Below are 27,735 nucleotides of genomic sequence, written 5' to 3'. Positions count from 1 at the left end.
GGGTTCGACCCCTGGGTTGGGAAGATCCCTAAAGAATCCGCCTGCAATGCAGGTGAGACCTGGGTTCGATCCCTGGGTTGGGAAGATCCCCTGGAGAAGGGAAAGGTTACCCACTCCAGTGTTCTGGCCTGGAGAATTCCACGGACTGTATAGTTCATGGGGTCGCAAAGAGTCGGACACGACTGAGTGACCTCCACTTTCAACTTTCAACTTCATCCCTTCTATAGGATCCAGAGGAGAACTTTCTTAAAGCTCACTCTGCTGGCCTTTGCCTGAGCAGACTTTTTTGGCTAAAGAACAGTAACTCCCTCATCGGGAAATGTTGACATGTATCAGATGAAAAAAAGCAGGAGGCAGGAGCGGGGGGTGACCAGAGGTGCATGGGAAACACAAGCTACAGTTGTTTTTATCCACAGAGCTTCTAAGAACCTCTAACCTGTAACATGAGCGTAATTATATCTACAGAGGACAAATGCTATCTCTCATCTCTACATTCATCTGACCATCATAACCTTATAAGACACAGTTTTTAAGGAACACACTTTGGGGAAGGCTGCTGAAGCTGATTCCTGATGTTTTGGCTACTAAGAAATGCAGGACTGAATTTTCTACTTATAACAGGGGGGTGTGGGCACACATTTCTGAATGTGGACTCTTGGTGGTCTCATCTAGTGTTTCTCTCATTTTCTCTTCATTGTGATTTTGCTTTATTTTTATCTAACTGAATACTGTTTATTTCTTGTAAACAACCCAAACTCAATTTTTGAATGAAGCAGAACATTAACAAGAGAGAGAGAGTAAGATTTAACTCACCACTTTGTTCTTTAACTCAGGTGTTTCAATCTTGGGTACTATGTTAGCTTTATTTGTGCTTTGTGTTTTATAATGATATAAAAACTATAATCAGCACAGTAGCTATTTACTAATTTTCAAAGTTAAGAAAACTAAGTTCAGAAACATCATGTTATAAACTGTTATCAAAACATCATATAGAATTTTCTTGTGCATCTTTTAAATTTATTTCATGCTTCCTCATAAGCATAAAACATGATTTATTTCTTTAAAAAAGACATTAAGGACAGAAGGGTAGCTGACTATGGCCTGTAAAACTTCACCTTGTAATTAAAGAATAAGTCAAACTACAGAGGCAAACTACAAGAATATGTTAGAACGTAACATGGCAGAAATATAACATGACTTTATTTTCAATTACTGCACACGACATAAGGTATTTTTGACTTTCACCAGACATATTCTGATAACAGAAGACGATAGTTTAGGGGGAATAAAAAATAAGATGATAATTTAGTACAATGGAGTGTTTGCATTTCCACAAATAATCATTAATACTGACTTTGCATTTATCAAATATATCCACCATTCAATTTACAAAAAGATGACTGCCACATGAATGGTTAACTATTTTGTATTTTGGGCTTCCCAGGTGGCGCTAGTGGTAAAGAACCCACCTGCCAATGCAGGAGATGTAAGAGACTTGGGTTCCATCCCTGTGTTGGGAAGGCCCCCTGGAGGAGGGCATGGCAACCCACTCCAGTATTCTTGCCTGGAGAATCCCATGCACAGAGGAGCCTGGTGGGCCACAGTCCATGGGGTCGCAAAGAGTCTGATGCGACTGAAGTGACTTAGCACGCACACACATTTTCTATTTTGCAATGTGGATCTGCAAAAAAGTAGTCGTTTTATTTACTTCTCTTACTAGAGAAAACAAATCTAACAGTGATCGTTTTCTCTGTGTATGAGTCACTGCAAAGAAGTATTTCTAAACGGTGTTCCTTTCCATCTACTCACACCCTTTAATCAGGCACTGATGAGAGAGAGAATATGCCCTCAGTTGCTCATAGTCGTATCCGACTCTGTGTGTGTACACGTACGTGTTCAGTGGCTCAGCCATGTCCAACTCTTTGCGACCCCATGGACTGCAGCCCACAGGCTCCTCTGTCCATGGGATTCTCCAGACAAGAATACTGGAGTGGGTGGCCACTGCTTTCTCCAGGGGATCTTCCCGACCCAGGGATCAAACCTGCGTCTCCTGCATTGGCAGGTGGATTCTTTACCACTGCGCCACCTGGGAAGCCTCCTCAATCTTTAAAATGAACTAATCCTTAATTAATGTCACACATCTAACTAGCCAACTTCCCAGTCCCCAAGTTCACAATCATCTCATTAATGTTAACATACATTCCTATCATTCCTTTTCATAGATAAAATGAGGCATGGGGGCGGGGGCGGGGTTGAAGTCTGTCTGTTAAAAAGGTGAATTTTTTATCTATATTCTTTACTGTGGTGTTTTTCAAATTATGTTTTATTGGTGGCTCTCAACATCTGAAGTGATAACAAAACTGAGAAGCACTGACCCACTCATTCTCTCTCTGCCACGCATCTCCCACTGCAGTTTATACTGCAGTGCAGAATCCCTGTTCTAATGGAGAACCTGACCTCCGGCACCAAATCCTCATGAGGAGTTTACTGTCAGAACTTTCACCTTTGCCATTTATATACAGGTGGATAATTATTTTTTTAATTAAAAAAAAATGCAATCTATCCTCATAAAAAGATTTCAAATCTCTACATCACATTATCACCGTTATTAGTAAAACACAAAGCAAAAATAAAATAATAGCAGAGGGTGTGCTTTAAAAAGTAGATTGTGGGGGTGTAATTTTCTGAAGGCAAAAAATAACTGAACTCCAAAAATTCTAGTTTTTCATTCCCACATGATATGTTTTTTTCTGACATGTGTATTTACATAAGTACATTTTAAAGAATAGTTCTGTTTTTTCACTCACACAGTGCAATGATGATGAAAACGGGCAAACGACGTCCACAAAAGTGCTTTTAGCCCAAAATAAAAATGGTATACCATCCATGCAAATGAAAATAAGCATCTGAAGAGTTAGGTCTGGTTTTACTGTAATGAGCAACAGCCTTGAAATAGCCAAAATAATCAAGACTGAAAACAGCAACAACAAAAATCAGTATTACTAGGCCCAAGGAAGCACAGTTATTAGAGATACTTAACTCACAAGGAAAGAGGTTCTTTGCTTTTAAAACATGGATTTAAATGAATTTAATTTTTCTTTTTTCAAGAAAATGCTAGTCCAATTTGTGTGAAGAAAACTTGCCTAGAGTAGAAATGACCCAGATACAGTTAAAATCTCATTAATTTTGATCCCAGTAATTAATTCTGAGTTAATGGTTACCTTCACAGGCTGTATAAAAACAAATTAATGGTCTAAACAAAGCAAAAGTCTAGCCTATTTAAATGTAAAAGGAAAAAAAGGCCATTCTCAAGTACCACTTTGGTATTAATTTTAATTCAAACAATGAACAAAGTAATGATAAATAATTCTCAGCTACCTGTTAAATGAAAGCATTTAAAAGATTTGCTAAAATACAATTAACTTGGTTTCTTATCTATCCTCAAAATTATTGAAGAAGCACTTCTTAAAGAATATTTCATAGTTCCTATCACTCTGATTTAGGCGTAGCTTCCTCACAAATAAGTTGAATTAGTACAGTTTTTATTATTAAATTATTAAATTCTAGAGATCTCAGTTACTGAACATTTACTTCACCTACAATGATTCATTCTATAATTTGATTAATTACATTCTACTTTACTTTCTTCCATTTCAACCTGGAAAAGTCACCTAAACTTGACTTAACCCAAGGATATCTTAACAAGGAAAAGACATTTAAATTGTGCATGTAAAGTAATAATACAAAGAACTAAAATATATGAACCTCTTTATCTTTAAATTATTTGAAAAACATTTATGTTCCAAATGTGTTTGATCAAACACCCACTCATTAGAACTTTGTAATGTATCCTCACTATATGTATATTTATAAACTGAATATGTACTTGTGCCAATACATCATGTATATTGTAAAACATGCTCAAGAATATATATTTTAAAAGGATGATTCAGTTTAAATAAACAAATTTAAGATGAAATATTTTCTTAAATGTCTTGCTAAGAACTTTATGTTAGCAGTAGCCAATACCTCAAAGCATAATATTTATCTATAGGAAGGTTTCACTGTTAATGATAGTGAAGCTAAATACATATTTTATACGCTGAGTGGTTCAGTTGTGTCTGACTCTTTGCGGTCCCATGGACTGCAGTCCACCAGGCTTCTCAGTCTCTGGAATTTTCCAGGCAAGAATACTAGAGGGCGTTGGCCACTTTCTACTCCAGGGTATATTTTTGACCCAGGCATCGAACCCAGGTATCTTGCCTTGAGGTTGAAGGTCTCCTGCCTTGGAAGGGAGATTCCTTACCACTAGCGCCACCTATAATCAGGAGTTTTGTGGCTGTCCTCTTGCCAGATTGATCAAGTGACCATAGTTTGAACCTGATAATGGGGCTAATAAAAGGGCATTTCATTTTCACTAGGAATATCTCCCAGCATTATTTGCCCTGCTCATTTTGTGATGGCGGGGTTAAGACCTGCATAGTACGATCTGCCAGCTCTCCTAGACACACTGTCACCGGGAGCACACCCGAGGAGAGCACGGAGGTCCCCTCCTGGAGGCAGCAGGCCCACGCAGAGCCCAGGAGAAACGTGCCCGTCCAATGCATGAACCAAGGGAGGCATCAATGTCTTTCCATGCAGTAAATGTTCATAAGCTCAATTTGTTAAGGTTAAAAAAAAAAGAAGAAGAGGTTTAATATTTCATTCCTTTGCCCCAATCAACTGTCTCACAGATTCCACTTTAGCACCTGCCTCTACCAACTGACTAAAAGAGTGTAACACATACCATTAAAAAAAATTTTTTTTTTTTGTTATGGAACAGAACTTGTACGGCATGGACTGAGCATCTGATCAATCTGGTCAGTGCATTACAGGTAAAAATTATTCAAGATCATGTTCCAACCACTGTATTAGTCCTTTCCGAGAAGGAAAAGGCACCGACAATATCAAAAGTTAATTAAAAGCAGGGACTGACGAAAAGCAACAGGTAAAAACTCTTACTTTGATTTAATGAAAAAAATTAAGACAATTGAAGCAAGGCAAAGGAGGAAGATACTGAACTGAAACAAATATATTCCAAGGCCAATTATTATTTTTCAAATAATTCTGATCCTCAACCAATAAGCACTACCTGTATTTGCCAGTAAATAACCCTCACAGTACATTAGTGCTGAGCAGCAGAATGCCACAAGCCATCACAGGATCTGAGAGTCAGAAAGTACCACCTAGGTCATCCAGCCTGACCTCAGGCATTTTACAAGACTTCACTTTAAACCATTCCCAGAAACCTCTTATGTAACCTGTTCCTAAGCATCTGCCATGAATTACAGAAACTAGAGACAGCTAGTTTATTCCACCCACCAGCTCTCTGGGGAGATGATTCTGCTTTCCAACAGTTCCCAAAGTAAATTATATATATATAAATTTCTTTCTGCTTTTGTTAATTTGTTTTCTAAACTGTTCTTTTCTTCTTATCATTCCAGGAGCAATCTCTTAGCTGCCCAAAACAAATTTTGTCTAAATATTCTCTAAATATATGAACACTAACTATTGTCTCTCCTTTTAAATATGCCCATCATTTGACAAGCTATAAATGACCAGCTTCTTTCACTCATAAATCAATCCCACTATTCTCTTAATCATTATTTCTTGACTTCCCAGAACTCTTTCTCTGGAACATAAATGCACAGTTAAGATGCATCACTTATCACTTTTTAAATATTCTACCTGAAGGGGAAAAAAAGAGCCTACCAATGTTAATTGCATTTCCACACTTTCACAAAACTAGATAAATTTTTTTTTAAGAAATCCATAGCTCATCCTTCTTAAAACATGGGTGGGAGGGGGTAGAAAGCTGTTTCTTTCATAGGTATTTTAGAAAATAAGACCATGTGGTCCAACTAAAGCACTGATCAATGATCTAATAGGATACTTATGTTCTACATGAAAATAAGACTTTTAGAGACGAGTTCATTCATTGCACACAAAAAATAACAATGAAGAAATAGAGGACTAGTCAGACTTCATCTTTCTTCAACTACTTCCTGATTAATAAAACAGCAAATAAATATGAAGAATTTAATGGATGATTACAAAGATATTCCCTATCAGAGAAAAATATATTTAATAAATGACATTGAGATAATCTGTTACTTTAGGGAAGAACAGATGATTTTTACCCTTTCCTCACCCTACAGACATAAATAAACTTCAGAGAGATTAAAGTACTTGATGTTGTTTTAATCCAGCCATGGCTTTTCAATCAAACGTCATCAAATTTCTAAATGGGGTAAGGTTATAGAATTTAAAAATATGAAAGAAGCTAAATAGAAATAAGGATAAAATAGGTTACATAGGAATGGAAAGTATCCCCACATTAAAAAAAAATCAAAAGTAAATAATAAGTCAGAAGAAAATTTCAACAATAACAGAAAACACATAAGCTTAACATTTCAATTAAGTGCTCACAGAAGCACTAATATCCCCAAGAGAAACAAATGAGCAGAAGACAAACTATGTCTCAAAAAGAAATAAAATTCACTAAAACCCTTATAGAAAAATTTCATTATCTCTAGTAATCAAAGAAATGCAAATTTCAACAATAAAATACTCTTTACACCTATCAATTTAGCCAAAGACTGTAGAAATTACAATACTAAACAACCAAGATTTACTGGGGTCTTACTTTGTGCTAGGTATCACTCTAAATGCTCGGTAGTAACTCATCATGGTCTCACGACAACCCTTTGAAGTAGATACTGTTATTATTTCCATCTTACAGATACAGAAACTGAGGCATGGAAGTAAATAAAAACATCTTGTGTTGGCAAGGAACAATGAAATGGGCACTGAGGGTAGAAAACAATTTGGTAATCAATCTCAGTGTTCTTAAAAATGTTAGTACTCTATTACACAAAAATTCTGAGGTTCTAATTAAAAAAAAAATTCATGGAATTAATCCAAGGAAATAATCATAAATGAGAACAAGTTTTACAAAGATATTTGATATTATTTACAATAGTTCAAATTGGGTACAACCTACATATCCAAAGCAGGAGAACTGCTAAATAAACACTGTATGCTCATATAATGTGATGAGCATTAAAAATTACTCTCATGAATTATTATTAAAAATTACTCTCATGAATGAGTATAACTTGAGAAAGTATTTGTTAAAATATTAAATGAGATGCAACATGCATAGAAAACTATATCTACAATATCATCACAAGTGCACAGTAAATGGATTTTAAATGGTCAGAAGGACTTCCCTGGCTGACTAGCGCTTAGGACTTCATGCTTCCACTGCAGCAGGAGTGGACTGGATCCCTGGGTCAGGGAACTAAGATCCGGCATGCCCCAGAGAGTGGCCAAAAACAAGAATAAAAGGCTAGAGGAAAAGATAGCAAAATGTTAACTGGGGCTGGTTCTGTTTTACGTAGAAGGATGACAGGACACCTTTACCTTCTTAGTTACCTGTTTGCAAAACTTTTAACTGTGTATATGTGAAATTCATAAAATTGCAGTTAAAGTTACATCATATTCTTAAAAACAAGTAATGTGTGACAAGGAAAAGAAGGTAAAAGGGGCCTGAAAGTAAAAGGGGGCTAAAACTCCAAACCTAAGTAATCAAAGACGAAAAACTAAATTACCAAAGAACTGAGCCATGCACAGTTCTCTGAAGAAAAATTTGAAATATGGGAATTGAAAAGAATGGCTGTTTTGGTCTACAAAATGAAAGATACTCAATAAATTAGTCATTTAAAATTAAGCATGCATCAAAACCATATTTACTTATGTAAATCAGTAATTAAAAATATAGTCAAACTTGGAGAAATGCAACTATTTTTCAATACACAATTACACCTAGTAGGAGGTGGAATGTATGAATGTCAAGTTCAGGCCCTCAGGTTGGAATGAAAGAAGGTGAAAGTTGCTCAGTTGTGTCCGACTCTTTGTGACCCCATGAACTATACAGTCCATGGAATTCTCCAGGCCAGAACACTGGAGTGGGTAGCCTTTCCCTTCTCCAGGGAATCTCCCCAACCCAGGAATCGAACCCAGGTCTCCTGCATTGCAGGCGGATTCTTTACCAGCTGAGCCACAGGGAAGCCCAAGAATACTGGAGTGGGTAGCCTATCCCTTCTCCAGGGGATCTTTCCGCCCAGGAATCAAACCCAGGTCTCCCGCATTGCAGGTGGATTCTTTACCAGCTGAGCCACAGGGAAGCCCAAGAATACAGGAGTGGGTAGCCTATCCCTTCTCCAGGGGATCTTTCCGCCCAGGAATCAAACCCAGGTCTCCCACATTGCAGGTGGATTCTTTACCAGCTGGGACACAAGGGAATCCCAGGTTGGACTGCTTAGGATCAGATTCCAGGTCTGCCGCTTGCTGTGTGACGTGAGCAAGTTATTGAACCTCTCTGAGCCCCACCTCTCTGTACAATGTGGTTAACGGCAGAAACCACACCTCACAGAATCACTGTGAGTTAAATGAAATATACACAAAGAAATCAGCATAGAGACTAACAGATCATGCATACAAAAGATGATAGTAGTTAATATTATCTTTACCATTATTAGTGTTATATCAGTATATACGACAAATTCTGCTTTTTAAAATGTAGTTGTATCTATTTTCTGAGGCCATTGCCAATGTTTAGGTATTCAACAGGAAATGTGGAGACAGCTGTAAGTTTTCTATTACGAGTTTCCCCTTTTCTTTATTTTCTTCTCGTATTAAAAGCTGTTTTAATTTAGTCTGAATAGGTCCGTTTACGTGATCATTACCATCACTCACATATTATATTAATGAAGTTTTCAGCACTTTTAACACTTTGAGTCAATAAAAGCTTTCCATCCAACAGCTCAATGATCACCTTCCACTGTTCCTGTATATTTCCTCATCACACATTTTTTCCAATGAATTTACTTGGTAATTTTTTACTTCATCCCTTTAAAACATAAAAATACTTTATTTAACTTCAATTCTATATTTATGGGTTTCAGAGGCTGAGACAGTCAAATCTGCAGACTCTGAAGACAGTCAAAGGTTTTTTAAGGAACTCAAAAATGTTGCCCTTTCCCCTCCCCTACAGCAGTAAGCTGTCCCCAGCTAAGCCCAACCCAGGCCCGAACCTGTAAGACAGAGTCAGGAACTAACCTCCTCCATCACGAAGGGCCTCACTTCTCAAACTGCGCTGAGTTACAAGGCCTGGGGCTGCTCGTCCTTCTCTTTCCGGGTCCTACCTTGAACTTGAAGGGCCCCATCCATCTGACCAAGTAACTCTCAATCTGCCTGCTTGGCCTCAACCTATTTATTCCTGGAGGTAAATTATTAGAACACGGATGCTAAAAATACCTCTTGTTTTACAAAGGATCCTGGCTTGCTTTTTAAGTCTGTGTCAAAGAATACAGAGAAATCTAACCTCCACTATTATATACCTGGCTCTTGAGAGTACCTGGAAAGATACGCTCAGTCACTCAGTCATGTCCGACTCTCTGTGGCCCCATGGACTGTAACCCTCCTGGCTTCTCTGTTCATGGGACTTTCCAGGAAAGAATACTGAAGTGAGTTGCCATCTCATTCGCCAGGGGATCTTCCAGACTCAGGGACTGAGCCCGTGTCTCTCACACCTCCTGCACTGGTAGATGAATTCTTTACCACTCCACCACCTGGGAAGCCTACTTAACTGAAAAGTTACCTAAAAAAGTAACTCATTTTTTTCTAACAATTCCTGCCATCTTAACATAAATTTTAATTCATTTCAAAACTGCTTTACGATTAAGCTATTCCAGAAAACTCGTCTTTGCTCTGCGACAACTAATTCTCTTCAGCCCAAAACAGTCACTTAGTCAACCACGGCATCACAGCGTTCAGTGCCGAACCACTTCTAACTGATAATAACAATACATGTCACGCCCAACCTAACCGTCTTTGCTACTAAGAATATGACTGAAGATCTACAGAAACCTCTCCAAACAAAAGAATATCTAAGTTGCTAGATTAGGGGGTGGGGGGGGTATAAATGGGGTTAACATACGCACACTATTATACACAAAATCAACAACAATGACCTACTGTATAGCACAGGGAACTATAATGGAAAAGAATCTGAAAAATAATATAATATATATATACAAAACTGAATTACTTTGTTATATACCTGAAACTAACACAACGCTGAATATCCACTATACCTCAGTAAACCAACCTCATCAGACAATAATAATAATGATTAATTAATTTCTATCACCTTTGACACAACAGTAGCATAGCTGGAATAGGAATATAATCAGTCTCATTACTGTTCAAGGAATCCCTCACTGACAGTCTCTTCATATATCACTGAATCTCCCAGCTTCCTACAAAAGAGACAGGGTGTACTATGCTACTTGAATACATGTATACTATCCATAACAGGAAAAATTTATCTTTTATCTTGAACAAAATAGTATGATAGTAGTGAAAATTTGAAAAACATGCGGGAATCAGAATGGATAACCAACACAGTACAGTATTGGTAAAGTGTTTGTGCTTTCAAAATGAAAATGAGTGCTCTCCACTTATACATACTCTACAAACAGCTACTTATAAGCCCAGAAAATTAACAAGGTTTAAAAGATTATAAACAGAATGGAGAATTATGAGGGTAAATAGGGATATAAACTTATTCCTAACCTTTTGAAGGACAATTTGGCAATAACTATTCAAAAGACTTTAAAAATTAATATGTCCTTTTAGAAAGCAATTTCACATTTAAGAATTTATCCTCAGAAGTCATTCAAGATGTGCAAAAATATTTAGTTACCCTAATTTTCAGCCCCTGTTGATAACAGAAAAAAATGTTGGAAAACATCATTCTGAAATTTCTGATAAAATTACACAAATTATAGACTATAATCGAAAATGATGTTGGAATACACTTAGTGACACAAAAGTGGCCAGACCATCTTCAGTAAATATATTATCTATAACGATAAGTTATATAATTTAAAAAAATAAAAATTAATTTCAAAAAGATGATGCTGAATACATAAAAATATATGAAAACAGTCTCAAAATCTAAGAGAATGAAGTGTTATGGGAAAAAAGAATACTACAACATACTATGTACATTGTGACGTATTTTAGAAAAAGGTTAGTTCTGCTGCCTGCTTTTGATTCCTTTGCATCACCAAAGTTTACTCTGCTTGGCTTCAGAGACCATGCTAAAATTATAGACACTGCTTTTTAAATGTAACATCCAAGTTAAATTAATAACAAGAATCCAAATTCAAAAAGGTAAAGATAAGGGCTAACAGGCAGAAGCTTTAGGAGCATGTTCAGAAAGAAAGGACAATATCCTAATTTGTCAACTGTTCTTGCCAGCAGTGAACATCATAGGCAGTGAACATCACACACTAGCAAACATATCGTCACATATACCATACGTAATTGTCATATCTGTTGCCAACAGCTAGGGATTTAATATTGTACAAACAGGTTACAAACAGGTTAAATGCCTGACCTTTGCATTTTCACAAACCCATGCTGCCCCCTTCTGGATAGTTTTGGAGGTATGTGACCATACAAGTTTAATTAGATTTAATGAAAAGTAATCAGTTTTTTAAGGTGCTTCCCTGATAGCTCAGCTGGTAAAGAATCCGCCTGCAACACAGGGGGCCCCGGTTCGATTCCTGCGTCAGGAAGATCCGCTAGAGGAGGGTCAGGCTACCCACTCCAGTATTCTTGGGCTTCCCTTGTAGCCCAAGGGAAGTTAAAAAAAATCATTTTTAACTAATCTTTAGAAAAAGGTTAGTTCTGCTAACCTTTTGAACTAATTTTAGAAAAAGGTTAGTGATAATCATCAGTTAAAAAATCATTTTTAGCTAATCTTTTACAGACCTGAGCCTATGTGTTCACACTAGGAAACATATATATCTGCTTCAAAATGTATTTTGAAACATTTTCCAAAAATTACATTCTGAATAAAGTTCTAGCATTAGCAAAAAGCTCTGATAATCCAACCACCCATGCCAATGAGAAAAGGAATAATATATATTTACTAAAAGTAAATAAAACACGACACTTAAAAAACTCAGTTTCTGTTCCGTTCAATCCTTCTTCCCCCGACTCCCAAAAGCAACCAGAATCTGAATTTGGTGCGTATCCTCCCATTCGGTTTTCGTGATTTACCAACAGAAGCCTTAAAACGCCAGCCCCCTCCCCGGCCGCCCCGTCCTCAGGCTCCCAGCACGGGGTACACTCTTGGTCCACACCAGCCTGGAGTTCAGACTGGGGAAGTTCACTCAAGCCTACTTCCGACAGCTATTCAAATCAGGAAAGCATTCTCTCTCTAACCCTCTGTGTTGCTTAAATGTCTCAGTTATTAGAAGAATATTAAACTGAAATGCTGTATTTATAAAGTACAAAACACAGTGTAAGGTACAGCGAACAAACCGGTGGTCCCCCGGGGGTGAGGGGAGGGCGGCGGGAGGAAGGCACACACCCCCGGGTGCGCGGCGGGCGGAAGGACGCGCGCGCAGGGCCACAGGGGAACACGGCCAACGCGGAGCAGTAACTGCAAGTGCGCGTAACCTTTACAACTGTATGAAGACAGCTAAAAACTCAGGATAGGAAGGCTCTCTAGAATCATCAAATACTGCGTTCAGGAGGAAGGGAATGACACAGCTGGAGAGCAAAAGGATATTTGTTAATATCCTTTAATTTTTTTGCATTTAATATTCCTATTTATAAAATATTTTAAGACACTACAGTAAATAATATCCAAAGTGCAGATAACAACTGAAAACAGTAAGGCACCTAAAATGTTAACAACCTGCTTTTTAAAAGATTTTTCTAAAAAGCCTCCTATACAAGTATTTGAAGTGGCAGTAATATTTAACAATAATATGAAGGTTCCACTTTAAATCTGAATCCTATTAAAACAGTCTATAAAATCTTATATTATCTGAATAGCAATAGATAAGGTCAAAAATCACTTGCTTAAAAACAATAAACACAACTTGAAATGACAAATAAAAATGGTACAGAACTTCATTTTATATTATATTATGTAATTCAAACAGTATCTCAATAGATAGTTTTACTTCTATTTCTTCTCATATACATATATACTTCATATATATGTAGTACACCCACCTCTCATACATATACATGTACATATTTCTTTCATATTATGAATAGTATATTTTGCTTTCTTAAGAAACCAAACCACACACACAAAAAATTTAAAAATCACCTCAAACTGAATTTTTTCCTCTACAGTCCATAATCTTAAGGAGAAAGAAACAAATGGCAAATAACCTAACACTAGCGATCTCAAAACTAGAATCTCCAGTACCCTTAGTGAACTCAATACACAGTCAAATCTCATAGGATTTTCTGAGAGTTTAACAAAGCCCCTGGTTTCTCTGAGCACCTATGAGACATCCCTGCCCTCACCCACCAGAGCATTTCGTTAGGATCTCTCCTTTATCATGTATAGTCGACACTGTAACAGACTTCCTTAAATATTCGCCTGATCCTCCTCCTAAAATATGTTTATATTTCTTGGAACACTAAAACACATTACTTGGCAGACAGTAATTCTGCCCAAAAATATTCTGAATTTTCCCCAATAACCCTTTGGCACTACAATCTTGAATTACTTCAATATTTCGTGTCTCAAAGCATATCTTCAGGAAACTTTTAGATTTTCTTTACTGTTCTTTAATTCTTTAAAATAATCTGTATCACATAAAAGTTAAATCTCAGCTAACCAGTTTATTCAGTGAATCAAGTTCAATTTCAAAGTACTTTGCCTAAAATGACTTTTACTGTTTTGGAAAAAAAAATAAATAGATAAAATTCCTCTAAAAAATGAAAAACCAAAAACCTTTAATGTACAATAAATACAAAATCTATTCAAAGTAGGTACTCTACATAATACTGTAGGCAGTGTTTACTGTCTAGGAAAATGTTGAAAATTTTAAATAATTAAAACTCCTATAAATAGTTCATTAAAAATAAATATACAGGGTTACTGAGTCTGGCACTAAATCAATGCTAATGTATAGCAAGAATCTGGAAAGACTTCGGGGAAAAAGATGCTAAAAAGTACAAAAATGAAGGAGTGGGGAGAGAAAGGATGACAGAAACACCTAGACAGTAGACCAGTAAGATGTGAACATATGTGGAGCTGTGGAAGGGCACACAGTCTGTCCTCAGAGCTTGTCTCCAGCCACAGCATCTTTTCTACCCAGCAGGCAGGATTTCATTTTTTGTTCACTCTCTACAGAGGCGAGGAAACAATGATTTTGCTCAGCACTTTATCTTAACAACTTCCTATATTTTAGTAAACAAGAAATGACTATAAATTAAGAATGAAAAACTCATCATAATTGTACATTCTTAATTATAATTTAAGTCATTTTTAAAATACAACCAACATTTATGTTTTAGAACATCTTTTCCTGAAAAAAAAACTTAAAGAAATCAAAATTCAACTTCTTTCTCAATCCACCTAAGATAAAACCAAAACTCTTACTATAATCCAAAAAGCAGATGACAAACTTTTTAGTATTGCAGTAGTTACAATCTTCCAAGTACCAGATCACTTTAAAGTAAAAATATTTTTTGCTAAAAGAGAATGACATTGGATCAATTTATGAGAAGGACAATTTAAGCATTTGACACATTTGATGTCACTAACTCTATAATCTCAGCAGAAGAGTCATTTGCTAAATATTTAGCAAATATCAAATCCTTAGCTTTTTATTAACCAGTTAGAGTTCTCTGATTTCCAAACACATTAGCTGCTGGGCCTAAAACTACCAGCTAAATGAACAGGTTATTAACTAGGCAGTCATTATTTACATCTTATACTATCACAAAGACCAAAGCAAATGTGTCTTAATCAGAACTTTTCAAAGTTAATTAAAAACAAGAAAATTCTACTGTTAAACCTGTAAGTAAATTATATTCCAAGAACCAGACTTTCTTGTTGGTACCTCTCTGCCTCATACATCCCAGGCAACCAGTACCTCTGGCTGGTGCCTCATCTAGTGAGAAGACCACTTTCTGTTTAATTGCATATATGTCCATATCTTAGCTTTCATCTACTATGAAGTATTTCTAAATTCAATTGATCAAAAACATTTTATTACTATATTAAATACGCACTTGAAATTTTTAAAAAAGAAACCAGAAAATGTGCTCATACACATAGGCTAAAAATATGCATATATTAATGCAGTTCAAACGGAAAACATGACCCTATGTAAGTTACTCAAAAAACACTTTCAATATTTGTAATATATATATATATATATATGAATATGTACATACACACTCTAGTATTTTCAGTGTATTTTTATGAAAACAAAAACCAGCCAAATCAAAATGGTTTATCTAAACTTAGGAATAACATAATCTACGTTATCAACTTCAGCATTAAAAAATTAGATATTTCACCAAATTAGCATTCAGATGTGAAAAAAACCTATATTTTTCTATGGGGCGTAAGAACTGCAAAATGAGGTTCAGGACAAGGGTTCTAACACTGCTTAAACTTAGCAGAATTACAATAATACCTATTTCACTAAAAATAAACATAAAATTGGTTATTTAAATAGATTTAAATAAAATGGATTTAATGGATTTTAAAAAGGCAGAGGAACCAGAGATCAAATTATCAACATCCGTTGGATTATCAAGAAAGCAAGAGAGTTCCAGAAAAACATCTATTTCTGCTTCATTGATTACACCAAAGCATTTGACTGTGTAAATCACAACAAACTGTGAAAAATTCTGAAAGAGATGGGAATACCAGACCTCCTGATGTGCCTTCTGAGAAACCTATATGCAGGTCAAGAAGCAACAGTTAGAACTGGACATGGAACAACAGACTGGTTCCAAATACAAAAAGGAGTACTCAAGGCTGTATATTGTCACCCTGCTTATTTATCTTATATGCAGAGTACATCATGTGAAATGCCGGGCTGGATGAAGCACAAGCTGGAATCAAGATTGCCGGAAGAAATATCAGTAACCTCAGATACGCAGATGACACCATCCTTATGGCAGAAAGTGAAGAAGAACTAAAGAGCCTCTTGATGAAAGTGAAAAAGGAGAGTGAAAACGTTGGCTTAAAGCTCAACATTCAGAAAACTAAGATCATGGCATCTGGTCCCATCACTTCATGGCTAACAGACAGGGAAACAGTGACAGACTTTGTCGTGACCAAAGTCATGACAAATGGTGACTGCAGCCATGAAATTAAAAGACGCTTGCTCCTTGGAAGAAAAGCTATGAGCAACAGAGACAGCATATTAAAAAGCAGAGACATTACTTTGCCAACAACAGTCTGTCTAGTCAAGGCTATGGTTTTTGCAGTAGTCATGTATGGATGTGAAAGTTGGATTATAAAGTAAGCTGAGTGCCGAAGAATTGATGCTTTTGAACTGTGGTGTTGGAGAAGACTCTTGACAGTCTCTTGGACAGCAAGGAGATCCAACCAGTCCATCCTAAAGGAAATCAGTCCTGAATATTCACTGGGAGGACTGATGCTAAAGCTGAAACTCCAACACTTTGGCCACTTGATGAGAACTAGCTCATTGGAAAAGAGCCTGACGCTGGGAAAGATTGAAGGCAGGAGGAGAGGGGGACGACAGAGGATGAGATGGTTGGATGGCATCATCGACTTAATGGACATGAGTTTGAGCAAGCTCCGGGAGTTGGTTATGGACAGGGAAGCCTGGCGAGCTGCAGCCCATGGGGTCGCAAACAGTCGGACACGATTGAGTGACTAAACTAACCTAGCTATTTAAATAAATACACAACAATTTTTTACAGTGATGAAGATTTTTTTAAAAATGAACAACAAACTGGAAAGAAAGAAAAAGGCAAAAATCTGTATAAAGAAGGAAGAGATTAATTAAGTACCTAAATTTTCACATCTGTCAGGGGAAAAAGAAAGAGACAGACACACGCTGGTATAGAACTTCCTACCCCACCACATGTGTCAAATCAAATGAAATCTAGCACTGGCAGAACATGGCAAATAGTATACACTATCATGAAGTCATGTGAGCAAGCAGAAAGGCCAAGGAAAATTTCCTGGGTCTTTGAAATGAGACTCCTTCTGACCAATGGATCAGATACACAAGTAAAATGCTTTTCATTTCAGTAAGACAATAGTTGGTGAAAGGATTTTGATAAGCATGAAACGTGTGATAAAGACAGTATATTTGCATGTTTATGTACATGGGTCTGTACACGTGTGTGTGTGCTGGGGAATCGTGATTTTGCATACAAAGGCAGCTAATCACATGAGTAAGTTCACATTAAACACACAGTAAAAGAAATTACGGGTCTGTTATTCATCTGTCCTAAGTCCTTCTAAAATTTCCTATTTCTAGAATTATGAGACTTTTTATATTTGACATCATCAGCTAACTTACACACACATCATGAAAAAGCAATCTGCTTCCATAAAAGTACAAACAAAATTTTCCAAAATCATTATCAGTGCCTGTTATTCTTTCCCTTGTCACAATAATTGTTTATTTGTAAGTATTTGTAAGTATTACAAACTCTATTTGTAAGTATTGAGAAGTATTTTGCTTCAAGCTATAAAGCACAAATTCAATTTCTTTTTGCTCAGATGGAGTTGAGAATGATGAGGTCACTTTGATGAGCATGACTTTAGGGATACTTAAAACTACTTCAGAGCAAAAAACTGAAACTTCAACAAACATATTTTAGATTGCTACTATGTTTTGGGGATAAGCCATGCCATTTAGGCACTAATAACAGGAAAAAACACTATGTCCATCTTCTATTTCTATAATGCCCAATAGTAATAATCATAACTTTGCCTAAAAATCACTTTACCACTATTTAGTTTTATAATTACAAGGATTTTTTTTATTAATTCTTCCATCACACTTTAGATTACTCTGGATTTCATTTGTATTAAGCCTGGCAGCAACACAGTTCAACTCTACAATAGTGAAATAATCTTTCATGATCAACTTACACTACAGGTTTCAGGTGGAACTAGAAGCTGAGTTATCTCACCACCATGGACACAGAAGATATGCTTCATTTCTCCAGAAAATATGTCCCAAATTATGACCGAGAAATCCACGCCTCCAGATATGAGATATCTTTGATCATAACGGGCTGAGACCTGATGAGGGTACAGCAAACATGTGACTTTGTTCCGATGACCACGGAGTGTCCTGTGAGGTGGCCAACCTGCAAATAAGGTTTGGGATTTAAAATGGGAAAATTAGATTCTTCCAAAGTTTCAACAAAAGTAAACAAGAATTTTCAGACTAGCTGTACATTTTATCATTAAAATGTTCCTTTCACATATATTTCTATTGGACAGTTTTTGTTCTAAAAGACTACCAGTATTACTGATAATATAATAGTACGCCAGAGATACCTAATAATAAATAGTAACTATTAACATGTATCAAAGAGAAAAACTGGATATTTCTATTTACAGTCATTGTGCTAAGTCACTCAACTTGTATGCGACTCTTAGAGACCCCCGTGGACTGCAGCCCACCAGGCTCTTCTGTCTATGGGATTCTCCAGGCAAGAATCCTGGAGTAGGTTGCCCTTTCCTTCTCCAGGGGATCTTCCCAACACAGGGATGAAACCCCAGTCTCTTGCATCTGCTACACGGGCAGGCGGGCTCTTTGCGACTAGCGCCGCCGGGAAGCCCCGTGCTTGTGGTTATGCGGTGTCTACTCCAGTAACAGACACTGACTGCAGCTGATCCCTGAGCAACATAGGTTAAACTGCGCTGTGCTGGGCAGGCCCACGCATATGCAGGCTTTTTCCAATGAATACAGACTGTAGCACTACACAGGGGCAGTGGATGCAATCCCAGAATGCACAACCACAGATACAGAGGGCTGGCTGTAAAGCAACACACAGACTCCCAACTGTGCAGAGGACCAGCACCCCTAACCCTCTGAGTTGCTCCAGGGTCAACTGGAGTGTATCTTATTAAATGCACGTCACACGACCAGCTACGGAGCATACTGACAGCTACACCGACGCACTGTGTCTGCGAAACACGCAGAGTGCAGGCGCTGTCAAGTTCACGGTCACAGAGCGCTCCTGACACCAGACGCCAGCAGGTCTGCAGGTACCTCTGCGGAGCATGTGCTCGCCCTGCAGAAGCTGCACTATGGCCGTCTGCGTGGCGGGGACGATGACGATGCTTCCGTCTTCACGGCCACAGACGAGCCGTCCGTGCGCTGGTATGTACACACTCGCCGTCACCTTAAGAGGTTCGCTACTGTTGGGGATCACGCTCAGCTGATCTATAATTCCAGCAGGACACGGGTTCAGGTTATCAAATGCCTCTTGCAAACTAATAGATGTGGTCATTTCCCGCCCTGTGGAGGTTTTGTGTGGTAGAAAAGAAACATATTTGAGCATGTTAGAAAAAGAAAAAAAAAAACAATTCAACATGTAAAAATAAACGTGCTTACAGTTGATTCCATGAAATACCAAAGAATAACTGTCATCAACTATCATTCTAAGAAGAAAAGGACATGTGTACATTATGAAGGGGCTATTCAGTGGTAACGTTCAGGTTGTTCAGTTAGAAACACTGAGAAATAACTGCTCATGATTTTCTAGAACCTCCATTACCTTCCGGTTTATCAGGTGTGTCTGATATGTTCCAAATATTCAATCTTCCAGAAGAATCACCCTGAATTAATAGTTTGTGGAAGTATTCTTTGCATCCATAGAAGAAGCGAGTCACAGGAGGACAAATTAGCAACTGTAAAAAAAAAAAAATTGTTCAAATTCTCTTTTAAAACAAAATATTTTATAGTTAAGTTTCTTCAGATTAGGATGTAAAGTACTTCAGCTCAGTACGAGAGTAAAAAAAAAAAAAGTGTATTTATAGAATGAGTGTTCAATAATATTTCAATTAATTTTGTAGCATTGATATAAATATGTCAACTAATACTCAAATCCAGTACATATAACACAAACATTCAAAGAAATGAAAACTATATTTATATAGTCTTTCTCTAGAATTAACATTTTTATTCTTTTTCTCTGCTTTATAAAAACCACATTGCAATTATTTAATTGTCTATTATTAAGCAATGAATCCAAAGATACACCCCTCTATACCAAAAAGAGGGTATTCTGCCCATGCCTTATTAGCTATTCACCAAGAATGGCTATAAAACGAAACTACCATGCTGTACCACTAGAGGACTCTTTTTTTTTTTTTTTTCAATTAGACTATTTTTCAACTAATAGCACAAAACATCCCTGGTGGCTCAGTGTTAAAAAATTTGCCTGCGATGAAGGAGACCTGGGTTTGATCCCTGGGTCTGGAAGATCCCCGGGAGAAGGGAATGGCTACCCACTCCAGTGTTCTGGCCTGGAGACTCCCATGGACAGAAGAGCCTGGTGGGCTACACACCCTGGGGTGTCAAAGTGTGGGGCATGAATAACAACTAATGCTTTTCCCTTTTGTCACCTGATCACATTTTCATAACCAACTTGAACTAGCCTGATGTGCTAGCTACAAACTACCAGGAACAAAAGCCACTCATGAGGGTCTTGCAAACACTTTCATTTTTAAAGCACATTATTTTCTGCTTAAGATCCTATATCTTCAGTGAGACCACTTATTTGAAAATACTAAATAGTGGTGGACTCCTAAATTTAAATTTTAGATGATTAATACACTAAAACTTGAGTATGAAAGTATGTAAGCTTATCCTGAAAAGCAGTTAAAAAACAAAAGGCAAATAATCTATATTGTCAGGGAATGTTTGACGGGAGGATTCCTATGTGCTGTCTCTCACGAGTCCTTTGTCCCTCTTCAAGCGGAACAGCACGCTGCTCCCAGGGACTGAGGTCATTGTGTGAGGCAGGCTTGGGTCTCCTTTAGTAAACATTCTCTTTAGGACAAAACTGCTTAGTCTCATTCCCTTTTCTTGAGATATGGATTGTGTCCTGACCTTGTGACTAACATTACCCCTTGTTCCCTTGGTAACAGTTACTGTACATTTGGTTTTCTGATGTCTATCATTCCCGAAAGAAGTTTCTTGTACCACAGCCTATATATACTCATAGAGAAATCATTAAAGCACCTTTGCTCCATCAGAGCTTAGGTCCCCCGGTCTTTTTTGTCTCTCTCTCTCTTTTACTTTCTTATCGTCGACTCCGTACCACCAGGTTCCGGTCCATTAAAGGACCCCAACAAGTATCAGTGCTAAAAAGCACTACCCTATAGAAATTAACATGCATTAAGCATGGCCAATTATTTGGTTTAACTTAAAGTCTGAAAATTACTAAAAGTTTGACTGATAAACATGTTTAACCAGGAAAAGTTGCTACAAAGCTGGAATAACCAGTATTCTGTACTACAATCTGTATCTCGCACCACATAATACACACATTTTAATTTAAAATGAACTGGTGAGCTGATACTTAAGGAAATATAATATGCATTTGTTTACTTCATGTTTTGTTTGTTTGTTTTGCTGCACAGTGCAGCTTGTGGGATGTTACTTCCCCGACCAGGGACTGAACCTGGGCCCAGCAGTAAACAGCAAGCCCTAATGACCGAACAGACAGAGAATTTCCATCAGGTATGTTTTCTATGTAAGTCATTATCCCTTAGTTTAAGTGGAAGTGACTGTCTAGTTTGCTGGTTTTATTTGTCTATCAGTAAGTAGCAGTTTAAGTTAAGAGAATAAAGGACAGGTCATAAAGGATCTTAATTATACATGGATGGATAAATTCTATATATTCAAAATATTCATGGAAAATGGCAAGGGATCCCCTTGCCATCCCTCATAAAGGGATGAACATAAAGATAGAGCAAAATGCTCAGAATGAAAAAGCTATGGAAACCCAGATCATAAGTAAAGGAAACTTTATTTCCAAAACCAAAGCTTCTTTCTTAATGTTCAAAGAACACAGAGTTGAAAACCCACTACTAAGTGCATTTCAACTTTAAATTGATATTAAGTAGGTTTTTAGAAACAACACAGGAGACCTGGATTGGATCCCTGGGTCAAGAAGATTCCTTGGAGAAAAGAATGGCAACCCACTCCATTATTCTTGCCTGGGAAACCCCAAGGACAGAGGAGCCGGAGGGACTACAGTCCATGGGATCACACAGTCGGAGACAACTGAGCAACTGACACTAGAAGTCATAATGAAATTTTCTTTTTATAGAGAAAAATTTCTTTTATTCTTTATTTCTAATGCCTAATGATTTAAATCACTACATGATTTGAGAGAAATACTGCAATACTTATTCAAACAATAACCAGTCAGCATTATTATATAATTATCTTTGTCATTCTAAAATTACATCTGTCACTATGTTTAGAATTGCATGAGTTTGGTAAAATCAATTTATAACATCAATATGAATTTTATCAAAAAGTCGTTGCCACTCTGTAATCAGTATGAGAGCACTTTTCTTCCTGGAGAAAGGGAATGCTTATATTGTAGGCGCATTACGCACGCACGCTCAGCCACGTCTGAGTCTCTGTGGCCCCACGGGCTGCAGCCAACCAGTCTCTCCTGCCCATGGAGTCCTCCAGGCAGGAGTACTGGGCTGGGTTGCCATTTCCTCCTTCATATAGGCATATTATAAGCAAATGCACAAATTATGCTTATAATAACCATGTCAAAATGTTTTACATCTAATAGAGTGCCTTGAATGGCAATCAATCTTTGAAATGCTTAGCTACCAAAAGATACTAATAATTATAGTTGTGGAAATTTTTCAACATAGCCACCAACTGTAAATGATACCTGAAGAATTTTACCTCTTTATCTCTTCGGTCCAAGAGGCTGTGCTGCACTGGAGGAATTAAACTTTCAACCGCTTTCCCCACATCGCTGCGGAATGAATCACTAGCTGGAAGGCAACTGAGAGTGAGGAAAATACAACATTCAGTAAAAAAGAACACTGACATTAAATACTGTATCACACCATCTGATGAGGTTTTTTCACATTGGACAATATATGGATTGTTTTATAGTTAATTTAATATAGGCATTAAATTAAATAATGTTATTAAAATATCTTACTCAAATAAAAATCCACCTAATGGGAGGAGGAGCTAAGATGGCGGAGGAATAGGATGGGGAGACCACTTTCTCCCCTACAAATTCATCCAAAGAACATTTGAACGCTGAACAAACTTCACAAAACAACTTCTGACTGCTAGCAGAAGACATCAGGCGCCCAGAAAAGCAGCCCATCGCTGGAAAGGAGGTAGGACAAAATATAAAAAGATAAAAAGAGAGACAATAGAGTTAGGGATGGAGACCCGTTCTGGGAAGGGAGGCATAATAGAGGAAGTTTCCAAACACCAGGAAACCCTCTCACTGGTGGGTCTGGGGGAAGTTTTTGAATCTCGGAGGGCAACCTAACTGGGAGGAAAAATAAATAAAACCCACAGATTACATGCCTAAAAGCAACTCTCAGCAGAAAACTACCCCAGACGCCTGCATCCGCCACCAGCAAGTGGGGGCGGAACGGAGAGGAGCGGGCGGCATTGCTTAAGGTAAGGACTGGGCCCGAATGCCCTGAGGGCAATTGGAGGGAGCTAATGTGAAGCAACTTGAACTGTGGGATAGCAAGAGAAAGAAAATTAACCGGCCGAACACACTGCGGGCCCCTTCGCAGAACAAAGGAAGAACTGAGCCATCCCAGAGAAGAGCTAGCCAGCGGCGGACCGGCCCATCCCCCGCTGGAGGCAGGAGGCAGCGGGGAGGGGAAAGGGGCAAACTCAGCCCCAGAGACAGCACCCCCTACCAAACTGCAAACAGGCTCCCAGTTTCTAACCAAAGACTTTCTGAGATTCTGGATGGTCGACATCTGCCCAGAGGGTCGCTGCTAGAGACCAGCTCCCCAGAACAGACCCAAGGCGCACACACCGGACTGGCGCGCGGAATCTAAGGCTGGGACTGCGGAGGGGATAAGGCGCACTGCATCCGGGGAGAGTGCACCCGTCAAGCTCCTGGCTGCCTGAGCTGCTCTTGCTGGGGAAGGCACAAAACGCAGGCCCAACCGAGTCCACGCTTTTGTGGAATACCCGAAAACTGGAACCGCACGCAGTGCAGGGCCCGCTCCATATAGAACAGACAGGAGCCTGAGCAGTGTAGACGGGGAGAGCACACACCCGTGAGTGGGGCAAACCCAGTGTGGCCGGAACACTGCGAGTGCTCCCCACACAGGCAGTGACATTTGTCTGCAGCGCCCCTCCCTCCCCGCAGCGCGACTCAACCAGCGAACCTAAACAAGGGACCACCTCCGCCTGCCTGTGTCAGGGCGGAAATTAGACACTGAAGAGACCGGCAAACAGAAGCCAAATAAACAAAGGGAACCGCCTCAGAAGGGACCGGTGCAACAGATGAAAATCCCTGTAGGTAACACCGACTACACCGGAAGGGGCCAGTAGATATCGAGAAGTGTAAGCTGGAACAGGGAGCTATCTGAAACTGAACCAAACCCACACTGACCGCAACAGCTCCAGAGAAATTCCTAGATATATTTTTACTTTTCTTTTTTTTAATTAAAGAAAAAAAATTTTTTTTTCTTTTCTTTAAAATTTTTTTTTATTTTCTTTTAAAATTCCCTACTACTCCTCCATTACTCCTTAACTTTCATTTTCATACATTTTTACTATTTTTTTAAATTAGAAAAAAATGTTTCTTTTTTTTAATTTTTTTCTCTTACTTTCTTTTAAAGTCCTCTGTATTACTCCTCTATTACTCCTTAATTTTCATTTTCATTTCACTATAACCTTGCAAAAAAAAAAGAAGAGGCCATATTTTTAAACTGAACTTCATACATATTTCTAAAATTTTTTGTGTTTTAGTTTTTGTTTTTAATATTGTATTTTTAAGAGTCTAACCTCTACCCTAGATTTTCAATCTTTGTTTTTCAGTATTTGATATCAATTTTGGACATTTAAGAATCCAATATTCAGGACCCATTTTTACTCAGCAGTGTGTTGATTACTCACTCCCACTTTTGACTCTCTGTTTTCTCCCTCAGATCACCTCTATTTCCTCCCTCCCCCTTCTCTTCCCAATCCAATTCTGTGAATCTCTGTGGGTGTCTAGGCTACAGAGAACACTCTGGGAACAGAGAACTGCGTAGATCTGTCTCTCTCCTCTTGAGTCCCCCTTTTTCTCCTCCTGCTCATCTCTATCTCTCTCCTCCCTCTCCTCTTCTTCATGTAACTCTGTGAACCTCTCTGGGTGTCCCTCACGGTGGAGAATCTTTTCACCATTAACCTAGAAGTTTTATCATCAGTGCTGGATAGTTGGAGAAGTCTTGAGACTACTGGAAGAATAAAACTGAAATCCAGAGGCAGGAGACTTAAGCCCAAAACCTGAGAACACCAGAAAACTACTGACTACAGGGAACATTAAGTAATAAGAGATCATCCAAAAGCCTCCATACCTACACTGAAACCAACCACCACCCAAGAGCCAATAAGTTCCAGAGCAAGACATACCACACAAATTCTCCAGCAACGCAGGAACATAGTCCTGAGCGTCAACATACAGGCTGCCCAAAGTCACACCTAACCATAGACCCATCTCAAAACTCACAACTGTAATTCCATTGCACTCCAGAGAGAAGAAATTCAGTTCCATGCACCAGAACATCGATGCAAGCTTCCCTAACCAGGAAACCTTGACAAGCCAATCATCCAACCCCACCCACTGGGTGAAACCTCCACAATAAAAAGGATCCACAGACCACCAGAATACAGAAAGCCCACTCCAGACACAGAAATCTAAACAAGATGAAAAGGCAGAGAAATACCATGAAAAATGCCCACTAAGTCAAACAAAAGAGGAGGAGATATGGAATCTACCTGAAAAAGAATTTAGAACAATGATAATAAAAATGATCCAAAATCTTGAAAATAAAATGGAGTTACAGATAAAGAGCCTGGAGACAAAGATTGAGAAGATGCAAGAAATGTTTAATAAGGACCTAGAAGAAATAAAAAAGAGTCAATTAAAAATGAATAATGCAATAAATGAGATCAAAAACACTCTGGAGGGAACCAACAGTAGAATAACATAGACAGAAGATAGGATAAGTAAGGTAGAAGATAAAATGGTGGAAATAAATGAAGCAGAGAGGAAAAAAGAAAAAACAATCAAAAGAAATGAGGACAACCTCAGGGACCTCTGGGACAATGTGATGCCCCAACATTCGAATCATAGGCGTCCCAGAAGAAGAAGACAAAAAGAAAGGCCATGAGAAAATACTCAAGGAGATAATAGCTGAAAACTTCCCTAAAATGGGGAAGGAAAAAGTCACACAGTTCCAAGAAACCCAGAGAGTCCCAAACAGGATAAACCCAAGGCGAAACACCCCAAGACACATATTAATCAAATTAACAAAGATCAAACACAAAGAACAAATATTAAAAGCAGCAAGGGAGAAACAACAAATAACACACAAAGGGATTCCCATAAGGATAACAGCTGATCTATCAATAGAAACCCTTCAGGCCAGAAGGGAATGGCAGGACATACTTAGAGTAATAAAAGAGAATAACCTACAACCTAGATTACTGTACCCAGCAAGGATCTCATTCAGATATGAAGGAGAATTCAAAAGCTTTACAGACAACCAAAAGCTGAGAGAATTCAGCACCACCAAATCAGCTCTTCAACAAATGCTAAAGGATCTTCTCTAGACAGGAAACACAGAAAGGCTGTATAAACGTGAACCCAAAACAACAAAGTAAATGTCAACGGGACCATACCTATCAATAATTACCTTAAATGTAAATGGGTTGAATGCCCGAACCAAAAGACAGAGACTGGCTGAATGGATACAAAAACAAGACCCCTATATGTGCTGTCTACAAGAGACCCACCTCAAAACAAGGGACACATACAGACTAAAAGTGAAGGGCTGGAAAAAAATATTTCACGCAAACGGAGAACAAAAGAAAGCAGGAGTCGCAATACTCATATCAGATAAAACAGACTCTAAAATAAAGGCTGTGAAAAGAGACAAAGAAGGACACTACATAATGATTAAAGGATCAATCCAAGAAGAAGATATAACAATTATAAATATATATGCACCCAACATAGGAGCACCACGATATATAAGGCAAATGCTAATGAGTGTGAAAGGGGAAAGTAACAGTAAAACAATAATAGTGGGAGACTTTAATACCCCACTCACAAATATGGATAGATCAACTAAACAGAAAATTAACAAGGAAACACAAACCTTAAATGACACAATGGACCAGCTAGACCTAATTGATATCTATAGGACATTTCACCCCAAAACAATCAATTTCACCTTTTTCTCAAGTGCACACAGAACCTTCTCCAGGATAGATCACATCCTGGGCCATAAATCTAGCCTTGGGAAATTCAAAAAAATTGAAATCATTCCAGTCATCTTTTCTGACCACAGTGCAGTAAGATTAGATCTCAATTATAGGAAAAAAAGTATTAAAAATTCAAACATATGGAGGCTAAATAACACGCTTCTGAATAACCAACAAATCAGAGAAGAAATCAAAAAAGAAATCAAAATATGTATAGAAACGAATGAAAATGAAAACACAACAACCCAAAACCTATGGGATACCGTAAAAGCAGTGCTAAGGGGAAAGTTCATAGCATTACAGGCTTACCTCAAGAAACAAGAAAAAAGTCAAATAAATAACCTAA

General features: G+C 38.0%; 1 protein-coding gene across 2 annotated transcripts in view; it reads right to left on the bottom strand.

Annotated features, from left to right (window-relative positions):
- The window catches only part of WDR7 (WD repeat domain 7), a 340,950-nt gene that overhangs the window by 272,178 nt on the left and 41,037 nt on the right, over positions 1 to 27,735 (bottom strand). For both annotated transcript variants that reach the window (XM_043889509.1, XM_043889510.1), the window contains exons 9-12: positions 22,827 to 22,929; positions 19,663 to 19,795; positions 19,155 to 19,403; positions 18,023 to 18,243 (exon numbers count right to left, since the gene is read on the bottom strand). In XM_043889509.1, coding sequence (XP_043745444.1) covers positions 18,023 to 18,243; positions 19,155 to 19,403; positions 19,663 to 19,795; positions 22,827 to 22,929 — 706 coding nt within the window. The remainder of the gene's footprint in view (positions 1 to 18,022; positions 18,244 to 19,154; positions 19,404 to 19,662; positions 19,796 to 22,826; positions 22,930 to 27,735) is intronic.

The sequence above is a fragment of the Cervus elaphus genome, chromosome 27, assembly GCF_910594005.1.
Source record: "Cervus elaphus chromosome 27, mCerEla1.1, whole genome shotgun sequence".
NCBI classification, from domain to species: domain Eukaryota; kingdom Metazoa; phylum Chordata; class Mammalia; order Artiodactyla; family Cervidae; genus Cervus; species Cervus elaphus.
The sequence above is the reverse complement of the archived record's forward strand: the minus strand, read 5'-3'. Positions and strand labels throughout refer to the sequence as shown.